Source organism: Rhipicephalus microplus, chromosome 8 (genome assembly GCF_043290135.1).
Source record: "Rhipicephalus microplus isolate Deutch F79 chromosome 8, USDA_Rmic, whole genome shotgun sequence".
NCBI classification, from domain to species: domain Eukaryota; kingdom Metazoa; phylum Arthropoda; class Arachnida; order Ixodida; family Ixodidae; genus Rhipicephalus; species Rhipicephalus microplus.
Window position 1 is genome coordinate 46,318,489 of NC_134707.1, and position 23,176 is coordinate 46,341,664.

At 42.3% G+C, this 23,176-nt stretch overlaps 1 protein-coding gene across 1 annotated transcript; it reads left to right on the forward strand.

Annotated features, from left to right (window-relative positions):
• The first annotated feature begins 1,726 nt into the window (after positions 1-1,726).
• On the forward strand, positions 1,727-22,665 carry LOC142769144 (uncharacterized). Its single transcript, XM_075872095.1, has 10 exons — positions 1,727-1,846; positions 5,433-5,500; positions 8,430-8,516; positions 9,827-9,887; positions 12,191-12,349; positions 13,763-13,800; positions 16,594-16,683; positions 18,337-18,415; positions 21,325-21,411; positions 22,520-22,665. The coding sequence occupies exons 1-10, from the start codon at positions 1,792-1,794 to the stop codon at positions 22,663-22,665; spliced, it is 870 nt and encodes a 289-aa protein (XP_075728210.1). The 5' UTR covers positions 1,727-1,791.
• The last annotated feature ends 511 nt before the right edge of the window (positions 22,666-23,176 follow it).

Sequence of the window (23,176 nt, forward strand, 5' to 3'; positions counted from 1 at the left end):
GAGCCAGTTACTCTCAATGACAAATGGTTATCTGGCTTCGCTACATGCACTATACAAGCCATTTTTTTCGTTTCGATTTCGGCTACGAGGCCCTTAATACCATTCGGTTCCCTCACCCACTATGCTGTATCTTTGTCTTTTAAGATTACACCTATTATTTTCATTTTCATTCTTCAGTGCCTCCTGCTCAATTTAAGTTGAATATTTGGAACTTCCATGCGTCTGCTTCCGAGGTAAGTACTAGTAAGATACAGCTGCCAAGACTTCCGCATTTCTTCGCATCAAGAAACAACTCATGGTGGAGGTACATTGAGTAAATGTACACGACCATTGCAGGCGCAAGTTGGACAAACTCAAGCGCTGCCTTGCAAGTACTATTCTTGTGCTGATTGATAAGCACACTTTGCGCGTCGATGTCATTTATGTTTTGCACCTGCCATGGTTGTCTATGTTGGTCTACTGCGGACCTGCAGGTTGCGACATGGTATCTTATCCCCGGAGGCCGCATCTTTAATGGTAGCGAAAACTCTCGATGGCCGTACACCTAGATTTAGGCATACCTTAACGGACCCCAGGTAGTTAAAATATCTGGAGCTCTCCAAAACGGTTTTTATCCGTAATAATATCATGGTTTTGGTTATTTGAAGCGCATGAGTTATTAATATTTTGTTTTGCTTGGCAATCGGCAGCGTCAACTTTTGGCGTGACGTAAAAGGATTAGCTTGCATTGTTTTATGATGACCCGAAAGAAAGCCTTGGTGGCAGTCCTGATTTCAGCCGTAAGGGTGGTGCTGTTGGCAAGTCGATGTAAAACATCGCCCAAGCAAACTTACTAACCAAAAGAGGTCTTTCGCTATTCTCCGTATATTCCCTGCTGTTCATTTGCCGAATTGGACAAGAAGTCAACTGGCAGAGTTAATGAATTGTAGTTTTACATAATCTCACAAATGACTGAGAAATTCATAGCTTGTTGTCATTGAGGGCAAGGGCAACATCAAGAATGTAAGTTTAGGTCATATGAGAAAAAAAAGTGAGTGTGCATTAGTAATGCACTTTTGGCAATTCAGTAGGAAGGATTTTATGTTACAAGATCTCCCATTCGTTTGTGACAGCGGATTTTTGATCAGTACTCAAGAGTGTCAAGAATGCACGTCATTGTTCTGTCTGTATGAGTACGCCAGTGCAGATGTGCTCGCATAAACTCTGCGAAACATTATAGATGGAAAGAAAGCTCAGCCAGTCGTCTGAAAGACAATACCGGTAGAGCAGCAGATGGATGACCAAAATGGAAGCTCATATGGCATGACGTAATTCAACCAAGGTCTTCTCATTCCTTGTATCCATTTAAAACCGAAGATATTAAAATAGGCTCCTAAATAGGTGCATGGTATTTATTTGGAGGCGCAAACGAGTTCTTCCTACTTCAGGCGAAAGGTCGGGAGAAAGAGGTGACGCCACCATGATGTCTGTTCTCCAGCACTGCTCAAAGTGATAATCGGTGAACGTCGGAATCCATTGACAGGCCCTAGCACTCATCTAAATCGATACAGCGAATTATATGTAACTGAAACCTGCAAGTTACAGAGACTTTTCGTGACGCATTCGCTGTATGGCGAAACTGGCTTTGAAATATAAGGGCGCAAGATTTATTTCTATACCGTATCAGTATGACAAATACCTTGATTGAGCATTAATTTTTATAAGAGGGTGGGCGATTGCAGACTCGAGAAAGAAGCCAAGACTCAACAGACGCGGACTAACAGTTGTAAAGGCGCACTTGCCAACTGAATAATGCTTACCAGGTTCAGTTCTTTGTTATTCTACGCTTATTTGAGTATCCTATCAGGTAATGTTACGTTCATTAAATTTACGTTTGAGTGCCTTTTGAGCAAAGAAAAAATTGGCAGATCCACGTAACTTGAGAATCGATGTTATGCGACGCATGAACATGTCAAGCTGACTGTTTTGCAATATTTTTTTTGAGCTAGACGTTATGAAGTACGCGAAAAATATGTACAAATGCACGCCCAAATTAAACATCCACATTTGTTTTATAGCGCCAGTTGTTTATAGCTGCGTAACGATGTTAAGAGCGGCATGAATATTAGAAACACCCGAAGCGCTAAGCTGATCAAAAGGGCTTCTGCTCGCGATTATCTTTGCTCTGGAGACTGCCGCATAAATAAACAAAAGCAGATGACACCTGTCTGCAATTGATGTTAACCCTGCGTGACGGCTGTATCGTAGGAGTACATATGTAATCTTTATGTAATTGGAATGGCAGCACTGCAACTCCAATTGGCATTTCGCGAACATTAGAGTCTCTTTGAAAAGTAGTTCAGAGACCCGGCATGGCTCTGCCGTAGATACTTGATGGACACGCAGATTGGTTGGGCTTGATTTTTGCTGGGACCCTGACATTTATTATTTCCATTCGTCTGGTCCACGCTGTTCATGTCAGGTTTTTCTCAACGCTTACACGTTAGAATTTCCCATGTGTGTTCTCGCCGTTCCTGGGTAGATATAAACTGCCAAACATCTGTGGCACATACCCGCATACCAGTGGCACATGCCCACCCTCGGGTATGTGCCACTGGTAGATAGATAGATAGATAGATACATACGCATATAGACGCTCAAAGTGCCTTCGGTACTCAAAGAAATGCTTTGCTTATAAAAAAAATTTGGAAGATCCCCTGTACCTGGTAATTGACGTTATGCGAAGCATACGGAGGGAAGGTGACCGTGTTGCAATTTTTCTATTGAGCGACACGTCATGAAATGACGCTAAATATATGTACAAATATATGTTCAATTTAAGACTTACAGATGTTAATATAACCAGTTGTTCGCACTAGCGCAACGATGCCAACAGGAACATGCATATTCAGAAGCTTATATGAAGCGCTGATGCTCGCGAGGATGCTGGCCCTGGACACTGATACATAAATCATTTCAGCGCATGACAACTTACCACAAGTCACGTAAACCTGACGTGACGGTTTTATCAAAGGAGTACATGTGTAATGTTTATACAGTTGGATAGGCAAAATTGCAACGACTATTGGCGTTACGCGAAGATTAGCTCCTATTCGAAAATTAGTTCTGAGACCTGGTGTAGCTCTGTGGTAGAATGATTCATTGCCACGCGGAATGCTTGGGTTTGATTCCAGCGGAAACTGACATTTATTCTTTGCATTTGTCGGGTCGACGCTACCAATGTCAGGTATTTCATAACACTCGCGGTAAAACTGCCCATGTGTGCTCTTGTCGTTGCACGGTATATACTAAACGTCAATAACCTGTGGTTGCCCCGCCGTGGTGGTCTAGTGGCTAAAGTACTCGGCTGCTGACCCGCAGGTCGCGGGTTCAAATCCCGGCTGCGGCGGCTGCGTTTCCGATGGAGGCGGAAATGTTGTAGGCCCGTGTGCTCAGATTTGGGTACACGTTAAAGAACCCCACGTAGTCAAAATTTCCGGAGCCCTCCACTACGGCGTCTCTCATAATCATATAGTGGTTTTGGGACGTCAAACCCCACATATCAATCAATAAACTGTGGTCCATACACGCATATCAGTGGCACATAATCGCCCGTGGCGATGAACCACAGTCTGGCGGAAAGTGTTCGACAACGTAAGCGACAGGAGCGTGATATTATTCATGTTTTGACCAGCGCGTCATATTCGTCAAACCATCTTACACTTCCATGCTAATTTTGGTTCACGCCAAGATAAGGTGGTGATCACGAGAGCAGCCAAACTTAAGCGGCTAGATAAAAAGAGAGATAGATAGATGAAAAGACATATAGATAGAGAGATAGGTAGATAGATAAATAGACATATAGCTAGACAGACAGACAGACAGACAGATAGATAGATAAATAGATAGATAGATAGATAGATAGATAGATAGATAGATAGATAGATAGACACGCTCAAAGTCACCGAAGTTAGCTAAGAAATGCTTCGCATTTAGAACATTAGGCCGGTGTGGTACTTTTGCAAAACGAAAGACGAAGAACTGACGGCACTCATCTGCTACCAATGCGAACACACTGTAACGAAGGCGCTGGTGTTCTAGACAGAGCCTTGTGACGACAAAAACCGAGTCCTCCTGATTCACCAGAGTGCCATTCAGCAATCGGTGGCGCACAAGAAGAATAGCTGCTAAACTACGTTAGACAATGTGCAAGCTTTCCTGCACTAGTGTTCAATAAACAATTATATTTATTTCCGTAAAGACATGGTTAACATTCGTGTTATAGCGATTCGTGTCCCGGATCGATCAATAACCTTAGCGTCCTCACAATGGTCTGAACGGAATTGGCATCCATCTTCACGGGTGCTATTGGCATGAATATATTTGAATAACTTTTTATACAGACCTGGGGGTTGTTATTATGTGACTGCCATTGCTGCCAGAAATATGATTCGTTTACACTGCTAGAGAAAATGTTTCATTATCATTCGCGAGGTTATTTTGAAAGTGTGGCACGGAAACAAGTATGTGCGAAATAGGCAAATGCAGGAAGGAGCCGAACACTTTTTCGAAAAAGCCTTGCGCTCTCTTGTTCTTGTTGTTGTTCGGCAAGCCCGATCTGATAGTGTCAGTGAGGTGGGCACAAAACTTTGGCGAAAATCTGTAGCTTGCGGCTCCGGACTATAAGAGGGGCTCTGTTGAGAACTTGGCAGCTTTCCTGGCGAAAAATCCGCATGAAGCTCTTTCTATCATCTTTGTAGAAATTACTTCGGACTTAACGCAGAAATTTTCATCTGTCGTTCTGTCTGGCACACAATTCTGCTACTCGGTCATTATTTAGGTAATTATTCAATGCCCAGCCACCTTTAAATGGTGAATGCGTTCGTACTTATGAACAACGTCAATCAAAAAGCGAATATTACGCATATCTGAGGCGTAACGTCCACACCTAAGTGTCAAAAGATGTGTTCCTTTACATAAGTACATAGATACGTAATTCAATAGACCGTAGTGCTTCTTAGGCGTCGCTGTAAATGCGACGCTATGCCCGGAGGAACTGTTGTTTCTCACGCTGCGCGAAAAATGCGACGCTATGCACGAAAAAGTTGAGTGCCGATGATATGGTTCTGCCACCTGGCAGTGGCCCTGGGTTCTGCACAAGCTCGTGTTTTCAGACGGCACTGCCAGATGGCGTCCATATCTCACGTAGTGCCTCCTCTATTTTATCATTGCCTGCCAGATGCGGTGGATTCGACATAAAGAAGGCACTGCCTGAAGCAAGGCAAAATATAAATGGCCGCTTGTCGGCCATCGCTTGGATGACATTTGCAGCCAAGCATGCAGATTCGCGGTGATTTGTTGTTTCTGTGTGGACTGCAAGTTTTTATTTACTCTCAGTACAGCTATTTGACGTGTGGATCACTTATTGACACAATGTTTCACATTCCATTTAGTGGCTAGCTTCCATGCTGCGTCCGAGGAAGACCACCCTCAAAACCCTTGCAGCGAATTCTTCATTGGCGTAAGTAAGTTTCGGCCTTCTGTGGCCAGTAGTCACAAAGTGCTGCTCTTTATAGAGTTTTTCAAACACCTAGGTAAGGCAAAAGTAGTATAGAACTGTATAGATATACTGTTCTTATTACGTTCTTTTCTTCTAGATCAAGGGTATCAACATGCGGCCCGCTGGCAGCAAGCGGCCCACGGCCCTCAATTGTCCACCACCCCCATGAAAAAGTATTAATAGTCTTGCGCTTCCAGGCACAAAAGGCCATGATTTTCGTGAGGCACCCCTTGAGTTCACCATGCCGTGATACATGACCGTAAAACAAATACTATATGTATTTCTGAATCGGCGGACACATTTCAGCCATTTGGGATATCGGTATCGACATGTTAAAATCCTGGTACCACATCACTTTCAAAAAGGACCCCTATGAGCGATATTCAAAAGGTGGTTCTTTGAAATAGCAGCGTTCTCTTACAGTTAGTGCAAACTCCTTCCCCCTGCCCCCTTTGTTGGACTAAATTGTGTGATGTCGGCCTTCCGATATAGTTGAGTTAGAGACCCTTGTTCTAGAAAGTCACCTGTCGACGTTGGTAAAAGAAAGATGAAATAATTTCATCGCATGTGTTTTCTCTTATTAGCCCCTGCGAATAAAGTATGGTAACTATATTTTATTATCACTTTGCTAATACGTTAGAGAAATATTTACAAAATGTTTATTAAAAGGCTAACACGAAAGATAAAGAGAGAGAGCATATATCGATCAAGAAAAACAATTGCGCAGCTTGTTCTTCTGGCACCATCCTGAAACCATAAGTGCAAGTAGGGTTCGACCTAGCTAAGTCTATCTAAGTGCTGCTAAGTTAACGAAGTATGGCCAGACTTGGCTAGACATGTCACGGGGTGACCTGTTACGTGATGTTGAGATTTTAGTCGCCAATTTGTTGCGTGGTTTTTAGACAAAAACACGTCACGTCACTTGTTACGTTTCTTTGACGTAACACACTGCGTGACCAGTCATTACGCGATCTTGCGAGATTTCAGCCACGCTACTAAACGTCACGTGATTTCTAGTCACTTGTCTAGACGATCGGTGTTATTACTTAAATAATAGTGACGCGAGTAGTTACACGATGACACGTAATTCCAGCTACGTGACTAGATGTTACGTTATGCTACGTGACTATAGTTGTTACGCGATGTTACGTGATTCGTGGTCACGTAACATACTCGCCAGTGAGAGCTTTTTTTACACCACGCCGAAAAAATCGGCGCACGTGTTGTGGAAACGAGGGATCAATCGAGTGTGTACTGGTTGATGATGGTGATAAATACTGTTAGCACTACTCCGCGCAACCAATGCTTGAAGAGCTACACTCTTGAAAAAACCAATAAAATATTACAATAACAAAACAAAACTTGTAACCTGCTAGTAATACCATTATAAGAAAAACTTCAGAACAAAACGAGGCTGAGTCAGCGGCATGTGCGCAAGGCGGGTTCATGCCAATATTAACAGATATTTGAGACAAATAAGGAACGATGAAAAGTCGAGCCATCTGCACTTCGTGTAAAAGACGCTGAAAAAGCTCTATTAAGAAATCAGTCAATCAAGTCAGGCATTGTACGGGTTGCCGCCACTTCGTGAATGCCTTAGAAGCAGAAAATCTGATGCCCACTTGGGCAATGCTATTAGATTTCTTTGTTGAGCAAACTCCAAATATTTCTGTGGTGAATCGCTGTTCTTTCTTTGTTGTTCTATGTTAAGATGTATACGTGTAGCTGAGAAAGAGAAAGAGAGAAATGTGGTGTGAAGTGGTAGGGATGTTTACCGGATAATTGATATCGCTTTGCTACCATGTACTGGGGAAGCGGCGCCAGTAGGTATAGAAGGGTAAGGAATATAGGAATGAGAGAAGGTAAGAGGTAAGAAGAAACACACACATGCAAGACTGTCTTAATTGTTCATCGAAGTGGTTCACTCATAGAGACTTGTGTAGCGCATTCTTCGCTCATTGACCTGTAGCTCTGTTTTTCTGATATAGAAAAAAATGATTGTTCAGAGGGCAGATGGTCATCGAGGTGTGCAAACATTGCTGAGAAAGGCTCTCTCTTGAGAGCAGTACTGAGGCCAATGACATAGAGTGCGTTTAATTTCTTTGTCACTGACGTAAAGATCATATGCGGGACAGTCATTATGACGCAGCAAACTAAGAAGCTTGTATAGGACATTCCCAGCCACATGCGACAAAAAACACTCGTCGGGGCTCGGGGTGGAACCGATGGCAGTTTGATTCGTGGGTACGGAGCCAGGAGGTGAAGACGGGTGTAGAGTAAGCCGGGCGTGTTCCGCATAATTGTTGTGTCATGAATGGCGAACGGAACAAGCTTTGCTGCTGCGGGAGAGAGGTGGCGGCGGATGTCGCATGGCCGTCCTTATCACCACTTCGCTTTCACGGAGAGACGACACCAGGTTCCACCAAGGATCTGTGCTATGAACACATACGTGTTATCGCTGTTTTTAAGTCATTCATAAGCACAATGGACACACTTCAGCTGAAAGCGTACCGCTAGATCCAGATACCTTCCAATGAATCCTTTCAAGCCTTCTTTAACATAATGGATGGCAATATACTTCATCTAAGACAGTTGAAGTAGACCGATTGTAGGTGAGAGTTCATAGTTTTATGACCTTCTGGGTATTTGCGGTACCCACTGCTATGCATGCTAGCGTATCACTTTATCTCTAGATTTTTGTTCCCAACTCTATTCTTTTCCTTTGCTCCCTTTGTAGAATAGCAAATCCGGTGCAACCAGGTTAAACTCCCAGCCTTTTCTTTAGTTTTTCTCTCTCCTTATTCTGAGCTGAAAACATGTGCCAGTTTCCTTGGATACCATTCGGTACAATCAAATCAAAGAGAGTGGGACTGTTTCGTTTACTTTCCAGCCGACACCAGATGACCCGTGCGTCTTCACCTGCCTCTCGAGTGTTGGTGTCCTCAAAGGATTAGTGCCTAATGGGGTGCGCTGCCGGGTAAGTTTAGAGCAAATAACGTAACCTCTTTGGGATCTTCCTGCTTCAGGGAAGTCTTACTGTATAGTACTCGTTAGAAAGGGTGCTCGATAATAGTAGAGTTGCGACTCACGTTGCGAATTGGGCACGGTTTGCCAGCACCCAAGTAATCTAACAGTAGGTGGTAAGCAAGATTCAACTACGAAGAAAGTGCTCTTTAGGAAACTATATTTATGAATAAAATTTACAAGTGAAATGTGTACAGTACCAAAGTGTATTAACAGTGCTCGGCTGCTGACCCAAAGGTCGCCAGTTCAATACAGGGTGCGGTGATCGTGTTTCGATGACGGTACAGTGGTAGAGCCCTGTATATTGTGCGCTGTTTACTTTCGACCATTCATAGCACACCAGGCCAAAAGCGTGTTCTACTAATTCAAAACCGCTCCATATAGATTACCTGAGTATTCTTCGTTTGTCTGCAAACTTCTCTCTCTGTGTGCAAACGACTTGTCATTTGCCGGAAGTGTGAACGGGATGGATAGCTTGATTGGCATATGAGGAAGTATCCTTTTGGTAGAGCGGGGGCTCACGCGACCTAGCAGTAACTCGAAATAAAGTAGAAACTCAATATTGTGCAGGACTAAGTTTTATTTTTGTGTTCTTTTTATGCTGGCATGTAGTCAAATCACTTTTGCTATCTATTTTGCCTTGGCTCTTCCTAAAACCTAATGCGTCCTAAAATTTATCCCAATTGTCTTGAGCTGTAGGAACACATCTCATTATTGGTGGCTCCCTGGGGCGCACAGCTCAAACAAAACAAATAGCAGATCTTGCACCAACGCTATGTTTTTCTTTGTTACTGGCATATTTTTCGAGAGTGCTGCGTGCTCCTAGACATTTTCTATTGTTGAACGATCCTTGTTTTGGAAACAACACTTTCCAAGTTAACAAATTTCTCTAAAATGCCATGAAGGGTATTTGAAGTGTCAGAAGATATCACTATTAGGAATGGGGAAGCTAAAGCGCCATGTTTGTTAAGCTGGAGGTGTTCATACTCGAAAATACTTTTATTGAGCTAAAGGAACGGACGACAGAAGACAAAACACACTGTGCATGCCATCTGCCATTCGTGTTCAGTTGCACATGTTTTTGCACACTAAAGAAATAACTCAAGTGACATGTTTGTACGAAAACGTCGTTCAGTATAGCGCGATAAAGGAAGGTACCACTATAATTTATGAGGTTTGGCACATTTGTTTCTTGCGTACTTACATGCCCTATATTTGAAAACATGTAGGCGGATTTGTTTCTTCTTCTGTTTGTACTTCTAGCCTTCATCGCAATTCAACCATACCGGTCTCTGCTTGGAAGGAAGGTGCATTCGTGTTCACAGTAAGCATGAACACGTCTCTGACACATTAAACTTACCTTTGTTTCGCACCTATGTCAAACTTTTGAGGCCAACTTCACCAACTTTTATTGCTTTTGCAAGTGATTTTTTTTCTGGTGCACCGCCTTCGGAGATGATGTGGCCTACAGCTGTCTGTTCTAATCTTTTGTGACAACTGTCTCACATTCTTTCTACGCCTTACATCTGTCGGGTCAATTCTTGTCGTATGTAAATTACTGTTACCATGTCTCGGAAGTAATAGCAAAAAACAACATGCGAAAAACAGCCAAACCTGATAAGAAAAACTTTCGTCGTATTCAAGGCGTTGACCGACCTTCAGTAACAAATAGAATATTTCTCCAACACAGATTACAATGCGTCAATATATTATATGAATACAGGTCATAACATACATTTCTTTGTTATCCGGAAACATTCAACATTACCTTACGTCAATCGCTAAGCTGAAGCCCCAGAACAAGACGAAGCACATGGGAAACACTAAATTAGAGGAGGTACCCGGGTAGCGAAATGATTCGGCACTTCTTAACATACAATATTTCGAAAGTTCTCAAGTCGTGTAAACACACAACCACGTTAAATAATGAACGAGTGCGTGACTATTTTTATGCTACTAACTGATAAATAACACATGAGAAAATTTTAACGTGACAATATGTGTATACGTGTATGATGTAAGTATTATGTATAAATCCATTCCGTGTGAATGCTATATAAAAATAACATTGTCATCAAGCTTTTCATGTGAAATACACGGGACCTTAGGCATTTATGAAGTTTCTGTGACAGTTTTTTTTGTCCAGGCGTCTCTCAAGACTGATTTTTTTGGTAAATAAAATTTAATTGAGTTGAGTCAACATGGGGTTTGTCTAAAAATTCAAGTTACTAAATATTTAGCGTAACAGGCTATTGTTGTGAATACGGGTCGTCATCTGTAGAAGCCAGGACACTGGACATATTTTGTCTAAACTGCGCAACGATGTCATTCCGACATTTTGGCTTCAAGCGCCGAATTTCTCGAACCAACTGTTATTGAAGGTCACCTTGACCACTGTTACTTTTAATGCAACAGACACGCTTTGCAGTTATTATGGAATCCACTAACTTGGCAATAACTCAACTGCAGCCGAATTCTGTAGATTAGGAGAGATGTTGGACGTTGCACAGTTTCTTTATTTGGAAAGCATGATCCAACATACTACTTTACCAGAACTAGACATTCTGCCATTTTTTTTGTAAGCAATTGCTGACATCGGTTGAATCAACAATGACCACACATTAGGTCATCAGAATAATTTTGTTGGCTCAAAGCACCCCCTCGAGAATAAAATATCTTTTTAACATCTCTCTAACTCGTGCTACACTCAAGGTTCACCCTAATAAGCGAAAAGTTCCGCAATTTTTCAATAACTTTGCAGGTGGTGCACTGTGTATTATTTTTGCCTTGATATTTCTTCTGAAGTAAGACTTTTTTCTTTGTTTGTTTCTTCTGGGGTTGTGCCATGGCAATGGGACGTTATGAAAAAGATTCTGTGGAATTAAGACTGCCATACTTATTTAAATACGTTTTACGAATTCATCGCTACTTTTCAGGTTATTAGAAAAGACCAAATTTAGTATACGCGAAAGTGCATTTGCCCAGGTCTACACAGCGTGCGGATAAATTGCTGAACAGATTCGACTTATAGCACCGTACGAAAGTTATGCCACGCAGCTTGCACGCTTTGGAAGGGATCTGCTCTAGTCTGCCCTAAGCCACTGTCTGTTATCACAGTAACAGAGGGACAACTATAATAAGTGAACCATAATCCGAATGTACGTGGTAACATTTGTAAGCTCCTGCGGGAACTCGACAAGGTAAACCGCCTCAAATGTATAGGAATTTTCTGAAAGATCCCTAAGCTACTTTGAGTTCTTCAATTACAAAAGAGTGGGTTATTTCTGGTCTTCACTAGTGATTCTACCAGCGATAGTAAATATTCGTCACACGTTTCTTCATAAAGTAAACGTAAAACGCCACCACCAAGCGTTAAGCGATTGATAGGCTCAAGTGCCAAGTGGAATGCTGCGCGGAACACAAGGAAAGTTTTCTCTTAAAGGCTGCTGGTCCAGTGGCCCAGCAAATCGCGTAATGTGGTCTAGAATACTTCATAGCGTGAGAGGCTCGTTTTCTTTGTTATGGGACCAGGCGTTGCTGGTACCTATCAGGTAAGATATGACGTTTGCCAGCACGAAGGTTTACATTGCTTGTTGCTAATGAATGCTTGGATGTCCTCATCATCAGTACCCTCAAGGACGTCAAAAGGAAGGGGTGGAGCAAAAACAAAGACTACTGGTGAAATGGGGGCCATCGGTCCCACGGGTGCACATGCTGGCACACCATCAGCGCAGGTGGGCAAGTCTGGCATGGTGACTCCACCGCCACCACAAAGGACCTCCGTTCGTATGTACAATGTAACTTCTATCAAATGCTTCTTGAAAGCAATATTGACTAGCATGTTTACAATGTATTTATACTATGTACAAGCATAGACTACGTTCTTGCGGTCACTCGGCATATATTTTGTATTTTTTCTGATGGAGGCGGAATCGTAGGGCCGTGTGCTCAGATTTGGGTGCACGTTAAAGAACCCCAGCTGGTCGAAATTTCCGGAGCCCTCTACTACGGCGTCTCTCATAATCATATGGTGGTTTTGGGACGTTAAAGCCCACATACCAACCAACCCAATTTGTATTTTGGAGATGGGTTGACCACACCATCGGGTATAACTAAAATGCGTGATCATATAAATGAGTCACACAGTATTAGACGCTAACAACATCAGAACAGAACGATGAAGCCTGGTCAACACACACACACACACACACACACACACACACACACACACACACACACACACACACACACACACACACACACACACACACACACACACACACACACACACACACACACAGTTACGAGCATACAAAACATGGTTGAACCCCTCACCCCCCTCCCCCCCTTGAGCGAAATTATTGTGGCTGTCCATGGCACTGACCGTGTCAGGCCTCAAAACCTAGTAATTGCTCAACACGTGGGTGTCGTGCTGGCACACCCATTGCAAAGGTCTCAGACATATTAGGGGCGAAGCGCCTCTTAGTCTAACCTTCTAACTGGTCACGCGTAACCGAGCAAAAAGACGATAAATAAAAGAAGGCAAAACTATTGGATCACTAATTCTCATGTCATTTTCTAGATGGCGCCACTCTGCTGCTACTCTCCGAAGTGCCGCTTCTTTCTGATTTGCTGCTGCACGCACTTTGCTTGAGTGCGCGAAGAACGACTGCCTCTCGCAGTCCCCTGGGTAGTCGCCGCACGTGGTAGATCGTTGGCGGGGCGTGAACGAAGCAGAGTGGCGGGCGCGTTGAAGACGCTTGCGTTCTGCTTCCTTGGCTCGCGTCTCGTCGGTGGTACACGCGCGCCGTCTGCATTCTCGCTCGCGATCGGACGCATGAACGCATGCACGTACGGATGGACACAGACGCTTCGACCCACCCATTATAATTCACTCCGAGGATATACTGTGATTCTTTATAATAATCCGCAGTAAAAGCATCAAAGAACTGAGCAGGACAGTGGGTTCTCGTGTTGCCTTAGTAGGGCGTTTCCTGATCTACACAAGGATGAATTGTGGCGTGGTGCACAGATGGTCGTTTTTGTACGGCACAGTTAATGCATTTACGGGGAACCGATGCAAGGCTAGCAATTGAGAAGGCGTTACGGAAAGGGCCAATTTACGCTATGACGTTCTACTATTCAAGACGAAGCACAAGTGTCATCCAATGTTTTGTTAAGTTTTAACTTTCTTTTCAGAGCACAAAGTACCACTATGCCGACGTTTTTTTCAAGTGGTAAGTATTTCACTAATCCAGTTGACAGTATGAGAAAAAATTGATGTCTGTCTCATACGATAATATGGGCACGTTCAATGTCCGCCAAGAACAATAGCTTAACATGGATTTTGTCTACATTAGTTGACGAAAGTAAGCATGGTTAACTAAAAGAGGACAGAGCGCTAACTTACGTCAAGTCGTTGGCTGGGATGATTTCTTTTCACTGTATTAAATAGGCGCATATAATTTTATTGATGTTTTAAACTGACGCATTCGAGCTCACCAGACACTCTGAAGATGCAAGAAAACGTTTATTTATTTATTTATTTATTTATTTATTTATTTATTTATTTATGAATACTGCAATCCTCAGTGACCGAATATAGCTGGGTCAGAAATACAATCATCAGTATACCAAGGCAAACATGAATGCAAAGATGAACATATATACGGAAGTAAGGTACAGTTCTCAGAATTCCCTTTCCCATTTCTTTATTTTATTCATCGCGTGGCGAATAATATGCCTGTAATATGGCAGCTGGTTGACATGCGTATAAAAAAAAGACGGGGTGGTTCAATTTAAGCGTCTCATCAACTTTGCTTAAGTTCGAAGCGTGCAAAGATTTCGCGGACGTAACATTAAAAATTGTATTGTGTTTGCGAATGTTCCAAATATTTGATCCATAGTAACCGTAAAATCATTATCATCATCCACAGAAATAATCATATTATTATCATAATAACTGCAATTAGAGTGTTGTTAAAAAATTTTGGGAAGTTTTGGCGAAAAATCTACGAAATGACGTTGAGAAATGACGTAGTATGGAGCTCCGGAACATTAGTCGTTTTTTAGCGTGCACTGAGATTGCGCAGGGTATGGGTAATTTTCATGCATGCACTTCTAACTTAGACTCTTCGCAGAGTATGGTTATGGGAGCCTACTTCAAATGCGTGTTAAATAGCACTGTAGAGACTATCTCTATGTCTCTTGTACTTCATAATTAGAATATATACGTTTAATTACGAATCGCTATTGTCATAGAGCCTCCTAAAATAATGTACATGAAACTATGGCGCTGCAATAGTTCAGTCACTATGAGAATGGTAGGTAGTACCTGGACATACCTAATCTTTCTACTTGCGGTTTCAATCGCACTGTCGGTTTTGTTTATGGCTGTTTTTTAGGGGCGAAGCTCTTTATAGCGGCACCCGTTTGTCCTTCGATGTCGTAGTGTTGTAGCGTGTAACCATGTTGTAGTGTGTAACCGATGTTGTAGTGTGTAACCAGTCTTACATATTGACCTCCAAGGTGGTGCCGGTGAGAGAATTTTACTGTGCGTCGTTGAACAATATAAGATAGTGCTTAATGTACATGCCAATGGCTGCTAAGGGGGAATGAGAGATAGGAGCATTCAGCTTTTAGTTAACGTACACGCTGGGAATTTTTCATTGTTCAACAACGCACAGAAGAGAAGAAAGGGTCGCTACGTTATACTCGCTGGGCGTAACCTCCTTGTTTTTAGGATGGTTTAGCAAGTGTTGGGCCACCGTTCCTGTCATAAATACAGTGAACTAGTATATACCATGAACTCGAGGTGGTTAAAGGTGGGAAGTAGACAGGAAGCGCAAGCCGTAAGACAGTGTGCGTGTGCCTCCTCTCGTTCAGTCCTTGGAATGTCCCCTGGATGGCGGTGCTTCTATATGCGGAATATATGATGAAAAGATGCGAGATGGTGGTACTTGGAGTGTTGACTAGAAGTATGAACGGGCACACAGACAGATGCATGGACGGACGCATGGATGGCTGCACGGACGGATGGACGCAAGGACGGACGCAGGAGTAGATTCATGGACGAAAGCAGGGACGGACGCACAGATGAACGTGTGGACGCACGAACATACTCACGCACGGACGGGCGGACGGACGCACGGGTGGCCACACAGACGCACGCATGGATAGACGGAAGCAAGAACGAATGGGCGGACGGATGCTTCGCCCCACTATCCATCATTCACTTCGTGAATACGCTGCCATTTTTTTCGTTTCCTCTTCTCCGTTCTCTTCTTTCTTACTTCTTTTGTCATCTTTCTTTTTGTTTTGTTTTGAACAAAAGAACGGATCCTTGTGAACTTCATGAGCCGATTCGAACTGATGTGCCTCCAATGTTGAGGTGGCGAAGATTATGCTAGACATTAGCTCATTGCCGTCTCACGACAAAGCGGCTCCAAGCCACACGAAGCCAAACAGACCCAAAAGAACGAAGATTAGACAAATTTGTGTACTATCCATCATTCCTATATGCTGACTGAGGCGCCATGCATTGCAGCTCCCATAGACATTAGCACCAGAGTTCTCTCAGGTGTACTTATAGTCAAATCTATGAATATGATGGCGCTGAAGTGGCTTTTGAGCATAAATGTTATAAAAAATCAGTGTTTTTTTCATTGCTATCGGGGTAATTAGGTTACAGGTTTTATAAACAACGCATGGATGTACGACCAACGACGAATTTTATATTGCTCATTTGTCTGCCCCTATTATCGCCTAAACTTGTCTGACCACCTCGTAAGGACAGAAATAGTGCTTACCAATGCGTTTTAGTGCTAATTCACTTGCAAACTTTATGCGCGAACTGCTGCAGGGACAAGAAATGGATGGAACTACTCTTGTACCTGTTTGCGCAGTTCGTGCTTTAAGTTCCTAACATATATATCTACCAATAAGATCGTCTGTCAGTCTTACTGTGTACTAATAATTAGATCGTAAACTGTTGTTTAAGCATCTGACACATCTTGATTTTACTGTTTTAGATTGGGTACGTGCCATCGTGCCATTACTGGTGTGTTCACAAGCGAGGGCGACTCGTACTAATGGCGTTACGTGCCGGAACAGCCTGCGTCGTGAGTCAATTTTTTAAGTTAACATAAAGTGATATACACCTGTAAAAATGTAGTACAACTAAAGAAAACGCTGTTAGTGCTTGGCTGAATAGTGACGTATATGACCGTCTAAAATACGGAAACGTTATAAATAGAATAAGAGCTAACCAGTGCCGTATGCTTGTTTCAACGTCAAGTCCGAGGCTAGTGTCCGCTTACAAAAAAAAAATAAATAAGGTTACTGAAAAAGCGTATAAACCGTTGGCTCTGAAGCAATAGTGTCTGGGTAGCGGGATCTACAAGTGACTTGCGAACTTAAACTCTTGCGTTCTTTTGCACTCTCCTGGTGTGTGCTTGCGCTATAGAACAGAACAAAGGTGGGAGAGCACCAGAGTACGGGAGGTTATGGGATTGCAGTGCTAAAACATTGTTACGTTTATTCTAAACTACAAGTGCTGTTTCAGCAATACAGATGAACAAAACAAGCTGCACTACCATACTATAGGGCTCACCTATATATCGCCTGCTTTGTTTACACCAGAAGCTCAAAAAATAAATAAAAAGTGTTTTGGATCGTAGCTGGTGTATGTAAGTTCGTACGGTTGTTCTTGTACGAAGGGCGCACTTGAAATAAAAATTGGCTCATTGACCTAACGGCACGTACGTTGTCCGAATGATATCTTCTAAACGTGTCCATGTTTCGCTCGAGCACACAAGATGCCTCGTTTTAGGTGTCCGGATAACACTATACTTAAGGCCACCACGGGATCCATAAGCAGTTCATGCGTAAATATACAGGCACAGACGTGAAAGAAACTCTCCCTAATTGATGTAGTTTAATACCCGTGAGTGACCTGCACTCCAGCGCGTTTCGACTGCTTTTAGAGTAAATTTTTTTATAAAGTTCTCAGGGGCGGGTTCCATTCGATGCCAAAAATTTCGGATTAGACAAGTGACTAAAGAGTTTTAAATGTGCCTATGTATAATGAATTATTTATAAGTCAAGGCCTCATGGGCAACTACAGGGCATTTTTCTCCGTAATGGCTCACCTGAGGAACACGTTCAGATTATGTACCTTGCATGAATACGTCCGTACCTAGGTGTTGCGTCTCGTAACGCTGGTAAGATCTGTCTGGACACCACAGAGTTTCATGTGAAAGCCATGAACGACTGGATCCCATACGCACTAATGTTGGTAGATCATGATGCGAGCATATCACTGAAGAAGGCTTATTTTATACTTATGTGATAATGAGATAAAAATGTAGACAACACTCGTCGGGTGTTCCCAAGTGACGTCTTATTCACGCCATCGCTTGAGTACTTACTAATCACTGCTAAATTAGTGCTTGTGAAAGTTTTTGCCTGCATTTTCCAAGTTTTAAAAATGACTATGACCATTTCTGATGACCCATTTCTATTTCTTCAGTGAGATCAGTAGAATTTTCATGTTAATAGTTGCATAAATAGTATAATGTGTATACTTTTCACATAACTCTCTTGACTTACTTGCTAATGCCGTTGTTTCTGTGGTAAGATCGACCGAAAAAAATGATTTTGTTTTCTCCTTTCCCTCTATTAAATAATCTGACAACGGTGTTTTTCAAATGTTCACGAAAATGAATTTACGATCCCTATGTGACATTTGAATGTTATTTCTCGATTGTTCACAGAATTTGAATCGGAAGGGCTTTCCCATTGGCTTTTTGGGTGCCTGCTATGCTGGGCGATGCATCGATTATAATCACTTTCGTGAGTAGTCATGTAACTTTTAAATCGTTTTTTAATACAGTTGTCCGCTGTGAGACACTTCACCCCATCCTCTCGGCGTAACTTAGCAGCGCTGAAGAGAGGTAGCTTCACTATAACGCTTGAATGAAGTTTGCGCGAATTTATGTTGCGTGGCTATGCACTGTGTAGTGACGTTCATTTTTGCGTAACTTACTGCGCAGGGGTCACAAGCCGTTGGGAGGCGGAAACATTTTTAAAAGAAAAATTTAACCAATGTCTTTTTAGAAAACACTTCATCACAAGATAAATGATTTGTCCTTGAGGAATGTTTCGTAATCCCATCGTGTTGTGAGTTGTTAAAATTTGCTTAAGAAGAACTGAAAGTTTTTCAACACGTGAAGGCAGTTGCACTGGAATTTAATGTATGAATGAAATAATGAAAATCAATAAAAATATAAATATACAAAATACTTTTCGAAGTATGCAACATGCTGACAGCACAGTAACAGAACAAGTCAGTAGGTAGTATCACAAGTGAAAAAAAAAAGAAACAATTTACGAAGAGAGTTCACTGGGCTAAGGGATAAATAGAATCTAGAAAACTTATGACGAATATTCAAGGAAACACATGATTGGTACCTTCTTCATAGAAATCGGTATGGTATGAAAGTTAAACGTGCTTCAAAGAAGCGTTTATCGTCTATAGTGATATATGATAGATTGTACGATGACGCTTGGTATTTGGCAGTTAAAACAATATCTTTATAGTCGTGCAGGCAAGCCAGCCATTCGAAAGGGCCCAGTAGGGCTTGCACGGGCTTCCTCTACGACGTTGGGGCTGGATAATGGCGTGGTATTCTTTATTCTGACAGAGGCAGGCCATCTAACTTGTTCAGTTTATTAGGAGGAGGTTGCCTTTCTATGCTATATTACGGGCAGAAGACAGCGAAACATTATTCCTTGCTGCTTGAACCTTTACGGATAAAGATTCCTTAGTAGTTCTTAGCAGTATTTTTTTTGCAGTGTTTTTCTCATTATACACAGTTCTTTTGGCGGTTAATCCGTTTTGATGTCTGTTTTTTTGTTTTACGTTACAACATTGTGCCCAATAATATTTTTGATACCGACATGTTTCATACTGTCACTGCTGTTGTACGGAGGACGAGAGCCTAGTGAAGCTGCACATGTGCAGCTTTTTCTCTGATCTTCTATTTTCACATGAGCATCGCACTGTATTGGGCTTTGGGCAATGCGAAAATATAATTTGGATTCGAATTGGATTTGGGTAATATATGGAGTAGTGCTTAAGACACTCGTTCGTTCTGATGAAGCGTTAAAGCTTAGATACGTCTGTTTCTTTACAGAACAATAAGGCAGAATTAAGGCTTGTGCAAAAAATGTCTTTGCTGCAGTGCGGTAAGATGAAGTCATGCGATCAGTATATCACAGTGTTCGTAATGAAACGTGACACATTCTCAACAGTGCACTGTGACCACGACATTGGATTCTTACTAAAGAATGAATTGTATGACTCCCTAATTATGCGGTCGGTTTAGGACGTTAGACCCCATCAGGCATTATTATTGTCATGACTGCATGACTTCTATTCTATAACACCTTCAAAAATTTTATAAACCAGAGATGTATAGCTGTGAATCATTACCAAGTGCACAAATATGCTGCCGCTCTATCTGCTTTTACATCTACGTGATATCGTCACATGCTACCAGGTATTTATTCAGGTACAACAAGATTGTATTATATGAGCCACTGATGTTTCTTTACCATTGATAGTGTTGTGTACACAATGACAAACGTGCAGTGCCGAAAAAAAATAAAACAAAGTATGTGTTTTGGATGCAACAATTGTTATTTTTTACTTGGAAGAAAACTTTTGTTACTGCGCGTTTGACGAAATGGAAGCGCAAATATAAACATCACAATCTTGTCACTGACAGTAAAATACTGTTTTTTTTCTTAGTTAACACCAAGAAAGTTTCGATTAAAAATGTTTTTGAGAGATAACTTAATAGCATAACCTTTGACTGCTAATTATGTAGCTGAAAAAAATAATCCAGACTTCAAGCTAAGCCTGCGGGCCCAAAGTTGCGCTAACAAGGTGCGTAATGACAGATATCCGAACGAAATAAGGCCTCTAAGCTAATTCTATATATTGTTCACACTTGAATTGTGAGTTACTGAACTGGACACGCAAAGCAGAAGAATAGATCTGAAAATTAATATGCACAAAACTAATGTGCAACAGTGTCGGTAGAAAAAAAAACACTTTGAAATATGTGGAGAGACGTTGGAAGTTGCAAAAAATGTGTCTACGTAGGACAGGTAGTAACCGCAGAACCGAACCATGAGAGTGATATAACTAGTAGAATAAGGATGGGTTGTATAACGTTCGGCAAGCATTCTCCAATCATGAATCTGCCACCAGCCCTCAAGAGGAAAGTATATAACAGCTGCATCTTGCCAGTGCTTTTCTACAGAGCAGAAATCTGGAGGCTTACAAAGAGGGTTCAGCTTGAATTGAGGACGACGCAGTGAGCGATGGAAAAGGAAATGATAGGTGTAATATTAAGAGACAAGAAGAGAGCCGAGTAGGTCAGGGAACAAACTGTGCTTGAAGGATACCGTTGTCGAAATTAAGAAGAAATAGACATGGGCCAAGCACGTAGCACGTAGGCAGGATAACTGCTGGCCATTGAGGGTAACCGACTTGACTTCCATAGAACGCAAACGCACGAAGAGGACATAGAAAGTCAGGTGGGCCGCTGAGATTAAAAAGCTCGCGGGTATCACGTGACAGCAGAAAGCCCAAGTACGGGTCGATGAGTGGATCATGGGAGAAGCGTCAGGCTGGTAATGATGTACTTCTCACAAAATCCTGTATTGATGTGTATCTCTCGTTTGAACTGCAGAGAAGATCTCTGTTCGATTGCCACCAGTACGGCTGGAAAAACATGACCCAGTACTCCGGCAACTACCTAAACGCCAGCAGGTGCTTGGTAAGTCAGTGAACTGCTCTGAGTAATGACTTTTGTAAAACTCTGCAACGGGCTGGACGGTTAACAAAATATTACGAACAATTGACTCGAAGCACGAACGCCAGAAATCAGATTAAACATAGTGGTTTTTATATTAAGCTCACTGTCACATGACCTAATTGATTTGGCGCTTGGTTTATATATTTGGCACTTTTAATAAATATTTGGCACATGGAATAAATAGCTTGACGCTGAAATGATTTCAATGGCGCGTGGATTATTTAGGCTGACACTTGGATTAAAGTGAGCGAGAAAACCTGTAGTTGCTCAACGTTGGAGTAGTAGATTGTTTTCAACCTATTACAAAGGGCTCAGCCATAATCATTCACCATCATCAGCCACCGCATCAGCAAAGTGCACAGAATGCCTTGCAAATTGCCAGCGCGGGTACCCTGCGTTTTCACAGAATAATGAATAATAGGGTAGTGCCTGCTTCGCAACTTCACGAAATATATGATTTAAGGAGTAATGGGTACCTTGCAAGTTTACTTGTTTTAGTAAGCCCAAGAGAGCTTAGAACGGGTTCTAAAAATGGCACTCTACCAGCTTTTGCGGTAACTGCGCTGCAGTTTCTTTCTGCGCCATGCCAGGCGTTTTTTTTTCCCATCCAGTTTAGTTCATTTGAATATAAGTGAGAATCGTTACAACACAGTTTAGAAAAAATGAAACAAATATTGTTCCCTTTGCTCTTGTCGGCCTGATGACCTATCAGTTTCCTTGCATTACGATACTGTTCCAGCAATGTGACTTGTATATTTTCTTCTTCAATCTTGCCACGCAGCTAGAAAATTCACGAAAGCATTAAATATGCACAAAACCTGTACTGCTGGTATTTCACGCAGATTTATTACGGTGATGTTGCTCGCAAGTTCGATGTTGATGTTAATAAACCTATCAATGGAACGTACACGTTGACTTTACTTTTTTGTTATTTATTGAACTTTAGAGCCTGGTGACGTGGATGGAACTGCCATGGAGAATGACTTTCCGCGCCCTGCCGACAATACAAATAAAGAAGCGTTTATGTAGACGGTTGTCATTTATTTCGTTTTCCTCTTCGCAAATGCAGGTTGCTACGTAATTCTGGATTATAATAGTGAAACCGGAGAAGACTTGGCGGGTGTACAGGAAGACCATCATATTGCAAAAAAGGGCCATTATAAACCACTGGAGGAATCTCGTGTGCTTCTCTCCATGTTTGCCCACCATCTATAGCGCGCATCAGGACGTCACCTGTCTTATTAGTGGTGTCGCAAGCCATAGACGCTGCCATGGTCTGACAAGTCTGCCGTCTACTAGTCGTGCCACTAGGCCGAGATGATCAAGGTCCTCTTGGTCTAGTGGCACGACTAGTAGACGGCAGACTACAAGGCATAGCGTAGTTATTTATGGCGTTAAGCCCGCACGGTAACTTGGAGCACAGCCACTTATTGCATGGCTGTGTGTAGCGAAAGAGCGGGAAAGGTAAGTGAGGGAGAGGAGGGCGGCAAGAAGGAAGAAAGAGGCTAAAAATTGAAGAACGGTTATTTGGGCTAGTTGGTTAAACTCCATTGCAATAAGGGTTGGCGCGCAATCACGAAAGTGCAAGAAGAAAAAATGAACAGAAGGCAGAGAACGAAAGACACAGATGACCACACGAGCACTGATCACAGTGCTTGTATTGTCACCTGTGCTTTCCGTTCCTCGCCTTCTGTTCACTTTTTTCTAGCACTTTCGTGCTTGCGCT

Bases quoted from the DNA above. Each gene is read 5' to 3' on its own strand.
- LOC142769144 (XM_075872095.1), top strand. From the start codon at position 1,792: ATGCTTACCAGGTTCAGTTCTTTGTTATTCTACGCTTATTTGAGTATC. The intron at 1,847-5,432 runs GTAATGTTACGT...CATTCCATTTAG, and splicing joins TTATTTGAGTATCCTATCAG to TGGCTAGCTTCCATGCTGCG. The intron at 8,517-9,826 runs GTAAGTTTAGAG...TTGTACTTCTAG, and splicing joins CTAATGGGGTGCGCTGCCGG to CCTTCATCGCAATTCAACCA.